This window comes from Oncorhynchus nerka, linkage group LG19 (genome assembly GCF_034236695.1).
Source record: "Oncorhynchus nerka isolate Pitt River linkage group LG19, Oner_Uvic_2.0, whole genome shotgun sequence".
Lineage (NCBI taxonomy): Eukaryota > Metazoa > Chordata > Actinopteri > Salmoniformes > Salmonidae > Oncorhynchus > Oncorhynchus nerka.
Genome location: NC_088414.1, coordinates 44,595,601 through 44,603,100, shown reverse-complemented (window position 1 = coordinate 44,603,100; position 7,500 = coordinate 44,595,601). Strand labels below are relative to the sequence as shown.

Sequence of the window (7,500 nt, the reverse complement as noted above, 5' to 3'; positions counted from 1 at the left end):
ATCTATCACCTTTACTGCAACCTGGGAGAGAGGGAGGGAAAGAAGGAAGGAGGGAAGGAAGGAGGGAGGGAAGGAGGGAGGGAAAGAAGGGAGGAGGGAAGGAAGGAGGGAGGGAAGGAGGGAGGGAGGGAAGGAAGGAGGGAGGGGGGGAGAGAGGGAGGGAAGGAAGGAAGGAGAGAAGGAAGGAGAGAGGGAGGGAGGGAAGTAGAGAGGGAAGGAGAGAGGGATGGAGAGAGGGAAGGAGAGAGGGAGGGAAGGAGAGAGGGAAGGAGAGAGGGAGGGAAGGAAGGAGGGAGGGAAGGAGAGAGGGAGGAGGGAGAGAGGGAGGGAAGGAAGGGGGGAGGGAAGGAGAGAGGGAGGGAAGTAGAGAGGGAAGGAGAGAGGGAAGGAAGGAGGGATAGAGAGAAAAATAGTAAGATCAGTCTCGACCTAGACTATAGACATACGGCAGCCTGACCACTGCACTCTGTGAGATATCATTAAAAACTTTACCCATAGAGAATGGACCAAGAGGCTGTTGTAAATGTGAAACAGGCACGGAACGAAGAGGTGGATGGGACAGAGAGAGAGAGAGAAGCCCTCCTGTATATAGTAACCTGTCCTGGTCTGTCTCCATGACCTCCTGTATATAGTAACCTGTCCTGGTCTCTGCCTTCATAAATCTCTTATATAATAGAGGTGGGAGCGTGTGTGTGTGTTTGTGTTCGTGGTGTGTGTGTGTGTGTGTGTGTGTGTGTGTGTGTGTGTGTGTGTTCAGCATGAGAGGTTTCTAGTATATATGTGGCGAATGGGGGACATGAACTAACCATTTGGCCTCCCTTTCTCCACCGATAGAGGAGGGTAGTAAGGTTTGCTTCACACTCAGTTTATAACGGCTCACAGACTCATAACACACACACACACACACACACAGACAGAAAGAGATAGGAGCAGGTGGACATTAGGGCCTCTTCCATGTCCCAGATTTAACGGTCTGTCTGCCTGCCTGCCTGTCTGGTTAATCTTAAAATACCCTTTAAGATACTTCACATAATGGCTAATCTTCTTCAAACAATTAAACACAGCTCACTCTCCAATTCTTGTGAACACAAATAAGCCTCCCACTGTCTCTATTCCACTGTCTCCCACTGTCTCTATTCCACTACCTCCCACTGTCTCTATTCCACTACCTCCCACTGTCTCTATTCCACTACCTCCCACTGTCTCCATTCCACTACCTCCCACTGTCTCCATCCCACTACCTCCCACTGTCTCTATTCCACTACCTCCCACTGTCTCCATTCCACTACCTCCCACTGTCTCTATTCCACTACCTCCCACTGTCTCCATCCCTCTACCTCCCACTGTCTCTATTCCACTGTCTCCCACTGTCTCCATCCCTCTACCTCCCACTGTCTCTATTCCACTACCTCCCACTGTCTCCATCCCACTACCTCCCACTGTCTCTATTCCACTACCTCCCACTGTCTCCATCCCACTACCTCCCACTGTCTCCATCCCACTGTCTCCCACTGTCTCCATTCCACTACCTCCCACTGTCTCCATCCCACTACTCCCACTGTCTCCATCCCACTACCTCCCACTGTCTCTATTCCACTACCTCCCACTGTCTCCATCCCTCTACCCCCACTGTCTCTATCCCACTGTCTCCCACTGTCTCTATTCCACTACCTCCCACTGTCTCCATCCCACTGTCTCCCACTGTCTCCATCCCTCTACCTCCCACTGTCTCCATCCCACTGTCTCCCACTGTCTCCATCCCACTACCTCCCACTGTCTCCATCCCTCTACCTCCCACTGTCTCTATTCCACTACCTCCCACTGTCTCCATCCCACTACCTCCCACTGTCTCTATTCCACTACCTCCCACTGTCTCCATCCCACTGTCTCCCACTGTCTCCATCCCTCTACCTCCCACTGTCTCCATCCCACTGTCTCCCACTGTCTCTATTCCACTACCTCCCACTGTCTCCATCCCTCTACCTCCCACTGTCTCTATTCCACTACCTCCCACTGTCTCCATCCCTCTACCTCCCACTGTCTCTATTCCACTGTCTCCCACTGTCTCCATCCCACTACCTCCCACTGTCTCTATTCCACTACCTCCCACTGTCTCCATCCCACTACCTCCCACTGTCTCCATCCCACTACCTCCCACTGTCTCCATCCCACTACCTCCCACTGTCTCCATCCCACTACCTCCCACTGTCTCCATCCCACTACCTCCCACTGTCTCCATCCCACTACCTCCCACTGTCTCCATCCCACTACCTCCCACTGTCTCCATCCCACTACCTCCCACTGTCTCCATCCCACTACCTCCACTGTCTCCATCCCACTACCTCCCACTGTCTCCATCCCACTACCTCCCACTGTCTCCATCCCTCTACCTCCCACTGTCTCCATCCCACTGTCTCCCACTGTCTCTATTCCACTACCTCCCACTGTCTCCATCCCTCTACCTCCCACTGTCTCCATCCCTCTACCTCCCACTGTCTCCATCCCACTGTCTCCCACTGTCTCTATTCCACTACCTCCCACTGTCTCTATTCCACTACCTCCCACTGTCTCTATTCCACTACCTCCCACTGTCTCCATCCCACTACCTCCCACTGTCTCCATCCCTCTACCTCCCACTGTCTCCATCCCACTACCTCCCACTGTCTCTATTCCACTACCTCCCACTGTCTCTATTCCACTACCTCCCACTGTCTCCATCCCTCTACCTCCCACTGTCTCCATCCCACTACCTCCCACTGTCTCCATCCCTCTACCTCCCACTACCTCCCACTGTCTCCATCCCTCTACCTCCCACTGTCTCCATCCCTCTACCTCCCACTGTCTCTATTCCACTACCTCCAACTGTCTCCATCCCACTACCTCCCACTGTCTCCATCCATCCCTCCCACTGTCTCCCACTACCTCCCACTGTCTCCATCCCTCTACCTCCCACTGTCTCTATTCCACTACCTCCCACTGTCTCCATCCCACTACCTCCCACTGTCTCCATCCCACTACCTCCCACTGTCTCTATTCCACTACCTCCCACTGTCTCCATCCCTCTACCTCCCACTGTCTCCATTCCACTACCTCCCACTGTCTCCATCCCACTACCTCCCACTGTCTCCATCCCTCTACCTCCCACTGTCTCCATCCCACTACCTCCCACTGTCTCTATTCCACTACCTCCCACTGTCTCCATTCCACTACCTCCCACTGTCTCCATCCCACTACCTCCCACTGTCTCTCCACTGTCCCACTGTCTCCATCCCCCACTCTACCTCCCACTGTCTCTATTCCACTACCTCCCACTGTCTCCATCCCACTACCTCCCACTGTCTCCATCCCACTACCTCCCACTGTCTCCATCCCACTGTCTCCCACTGTCTCCATCCCTCTACCTCCCACTGTCTCTATCCCACTACCTCCCACTGTCTCCATCCCACTGTCTCCCACTGTCTCTATTCCACTACCTCCCACTGTCTCCATCCCTCTACCTCCCACTGTCTCCATCCCACTACCTCCCACTGTCTCCATCCCTCTACCTCCCACTGTCTCCATCCCACTACCTCCCACTGTCTCTATTCCACTACCTCCCACTGTCTCCATCCCTCTACCTCCCACTGTCTCCATCCCACTACTCCCACCTCCCACTCCCACTGTCTCCATCCCACTACCTCCCACTGTCTCCATCCCACTGTCTCCACTGTCTCCATCCCACTACCTCCCACTGTCTCCATCCCACTACCTCCCACTGTCTCCATCCCACTACCTCCCACTGTCTCCATCCCACTACCTCCCACTGTCTCTCCACTACCTCCCACTGTCTCCATCCCTCTACCTCCCACTGTCTCCCACTGTCTCCATCCCACTACCTCCCACTGTCTCCATCCCACTACCTCCCACTGTCTCCATCCCACTACCTCCCACTACTCTCCCTACCTCCCACTGTCTCCATCCCACTACCTCCCACTGTCTCCATCCCACTACCTCCCACTGTCTCCATCCCACTACCTCCCACTGTCTCCATCCCACTATCCCACTCTCTCCATCCTCTAACTCCCACTGACTCCATCCCACTACCTCCCACTGTCTCTATAACTACCTCCCACTGTCTCCATCCCTCTATCCCTGTCTCCAGACCACTCCTCCACTGTCTCCATCCCATACTGTCTCCAGGGGAGATGGACTGTCTCCATCCCACTACCTCCCACTGTCTCCATCCCACTACCTCCCACTGTCTCCATCCACTACCTCCCACTGTCTCCATCCCACTACCTCCCACTGTCTCCATCCCACTGGGGGAGGGGAGATCCATCCCACTGGGGAGGGGAGGACTGTCTCCATCCCACTACCTCCCACTGTCTCCATCCCACTACCTCCCACTGTCTCCATCCCACTACCTCCCACTGTCTCCATACTGGGGAAGGGAGATCCCAGAGGGGGGTCCCACTGTCTCCATCCCAGGTCTCCCACTGTCTCTATCCCACTACCTGGGGGACTGTCTCCATCCCACTGGGGGTATCCCACTGTCTCCATCCCTCTATGGAACTGTCTCCATCCCATACTCCCACTGTCTCCATCCCACTAAGAAGGGGTCTCCATCCCACTACCTCCACTGTCTCCATCCCACTGTCTCCCACTGTCTCCATCCCTCTACCTCCCACTGTCTCCATCCCACTGTCTCCCACTGGGAGGAGGGGGACTGTCTCCCACTGTCCCATCCCACTACCCCAACTGTCTCCAGGGGACTGTCTCCCACTGTCTCCATCCCACTACCTCCCAGTCTCCATCCCACTACCTCCAACTGTCTCCATCCCACCTCCCCCTAGATCCCAGGTCTCCCACTGTCTCATCCCACACCTCCAACTGTCCCATCCCACTGTCTCCCACTGTCTCTATCCACTAGGAGACATCCCATTGTCTCCCACTGTTCCATCCCCAACTGTCTAGAGGACTGTCTCAGGGCCACTAGGAGGAGAGGAGGGTCTCCAGGGCAGTACCTCCCACTGTCTCCATCCACTACCTCCCACTGTCTCCATCCCACTACCTCCAGACTGTCTCCATCCCACTGTCTCCATCCCACTGAGGGGAGACCATCCCACTACCGCCCACTGTCTCCATCCAACTGTCTCCATCCCACTACCTCCCACTGTCTCCATCCCAGGGGAGACATCCCACTACCTCCAGAGGAGGGATCCAGGGTCTCCCACTGTCTCCATCCCAGGGGAGACCCACTGTCTCCATCCCACTGTCTCCCACTGTCTCCATCCCACTAGGGGAGACTGGGCCATCCCACTGTCTCCACTGTCTCCATCCCACTAGGAGGTCTCCATCCCACTGTCTCCCCACTGTCTCCATCCCTCTACCTCCCACTCTCCATCCCACTGGAGGGGTCTCTAGGCCACTAGGAGGAACTGGAGGGGACTGTCTCCCACTGTCTCTATCCCACTACCTCCAGGGTCTCCATCCCACTAGGGGAGAGGAGTCTCCATCCAGGGCCCACTTATCCCACTGTCCATCTAGGGGCCACTGTCTTATCCCACTGAGAGGAGGGAGACAACCTCCCACTGTCTAGGACTAGGGGAGACTCCATCCCACTACCTCCCACTGGAGGGGATCCCACTACCTCCCAATGTCTCCATCCCAGAGGAGGGGAGACACTGTCTTTATCCCAGAGGACTGTCTCCATCCACTACCTCACTGTCTCCCACTGTCTCTATCCCACTACCTCCCACTGTCTCCATCCCACTACCTCCCACTGTCTCCCATCCCACTACCTCCCACTGTCTCCATCCCACTACCTCCCACTGTCTCCATCCTCCAACTGTCTCCATCCCACTACCCCAATGTCTCCATCCACTACCTCCCACTGTCTCTATCCCACTCCACTGTCCCATCCCACTACCCCCTGTCTCCACTACCTCCCACTGTCCCACTACCTCCCACTGTGTCTCCATCCCACTACCTCCCACTGTCTCCATCCCACTACCTCCCACTGTCTCCATCCCTCTACCCCCCAATGTCTCCATCCCACTACCTCCCACTGTCTCCATCCCACTACCCCCACTCCATCCCACTACCCCACTGTCTCCATCCCACTACCTCCCACTGTCTCCATCCCACTGTCTCCCACTGTCTCCATCCCACTGTCTCCCACTGTCTCCATCCCACTACCTCCCACTGTCTCCATCCCACTACCTCCCACTGTCTCCCACTGTCTCCATCCCACTACCTCCCACTGTCTCCATCCCACTACCTCCCACTGTACCTCCCACTGTCTCCATCCCACTACCTCCCACTGTCTCCCACTGTCTCCATCCCACTACCTCCCACTGTCTCCATCCCACTACCTCCCACTGTCTCCATCCCATTACCTCCCACTACCTCCCACTGTCTCTATCCCACTACCTCCCACTACCTCCATCCCACTACCTCCCACTGTCTCCATCCCACTGTCTCTATCCGTCTACTATTCTCTACCACCTAGATAACTACTGACATCAGATCAGTAGATAACTACTGTTTATAGTAGGGGTATACTGGGGGAGGGGAGACGGAGAGGGGGGGGTATACTGGGGGAGGGGAGATGGAGAGTGGGGGTATACTGGGGGAGGGGAGACGGAGAGGGGGGGTATACTGGGGAGGGGAGACAGAGAGGGGGGGGTAGGGGAGGGAGATGGAGAGTATACTGGGGGAGGGGAGACAGGGGAGATGGGAGTGGGGGTATACTGGGGAGGGGAGATGGAGAGTGGGGGTATACTGGGGAGGGGAGACGGAGAGGGGGGGTATACTGGGGAAGGGAGAAGGAGAGGGGGTATACTGGGGAGGGGAGACGGAGAGTAGGGGTATACTGGGGGAGGGGAGATGGAGAGTGGGGGTATACTGGGGGAGGGGAGATGGAAAGGGGGGGTATACTGGGGGAGGGAAGAAGGAGGGGGTATACTGGGTGGGGGGACAGGGCGAGTCAGGGGAGAGGAGGGGAGACAGGGCGAGTTAGGGGAGAGGAGGGGAGACAGGGGAGTTAGGGGAGAGCAGGGGAGACAGGGCGAGTTAGGAGGAGAGACAGGGCGAGTTAGGGGGAGAGGAGGGGAGAGACAGGGCGAGTTAGGAGGAGAGGAGGGGAGACAGGGCGAGTTAGGAGGAGAGGAGGGGAGACAGGGTGAGTTAGGAGAGAGGAGGGGAGACAGGGCGAGTTAGGGGAGAGGAGGAGAGACAGGGCGAGTTAGGAGGAGAGGAGGGGAGACAAGGCGAGTTAGGAGGAGAGGAGGGGAGACAAGGCGAGTTAGGAGGAGAGGAGGGGAGACAAGGCGAGTTAGGAGGAGAGGAGGGGAGACAAGGTGAGTTAGGGGGAGAGGAGGGGAGACAGGGCGAGTTAGGAGGAGAGGAGGGACAAGGCGAGTTAGGAGGAGAGGAGGGGAGACAAGGCGAGTTAGGAGGAGAGGAGGGGAGACAAGGCGAGTTAGGAGGAGAGGAGGGGAGACAAGGCGAGTTAGGAGG

General features: G+C 56.6%; 1 protein-coding gene across 1 annotated transcript in view; it reads right to left on the bottom strand.

Annotated features, from left to right (window-relative positions):
- The window catches only part of LOC115125808 (hormonally up-regulated neu tumor-associated kinase homolog A-like), a 36,234-nt gene that overhangs the window by 20,507 nt on the left and 8,227 nt on the right, over positions 1–7,500 (bottom strand). The window contains exon 2 of the mRNA XM_065004971.1: positions 1–21. This exon is cut by the window's left edge and continues 122 nt beyond it. Coding sequence (XP_064861043.1) covers positions 1–21 — 21 coding nt within the window. The remainder of the gene's footprint in view (positions 22–7,500) is intronic.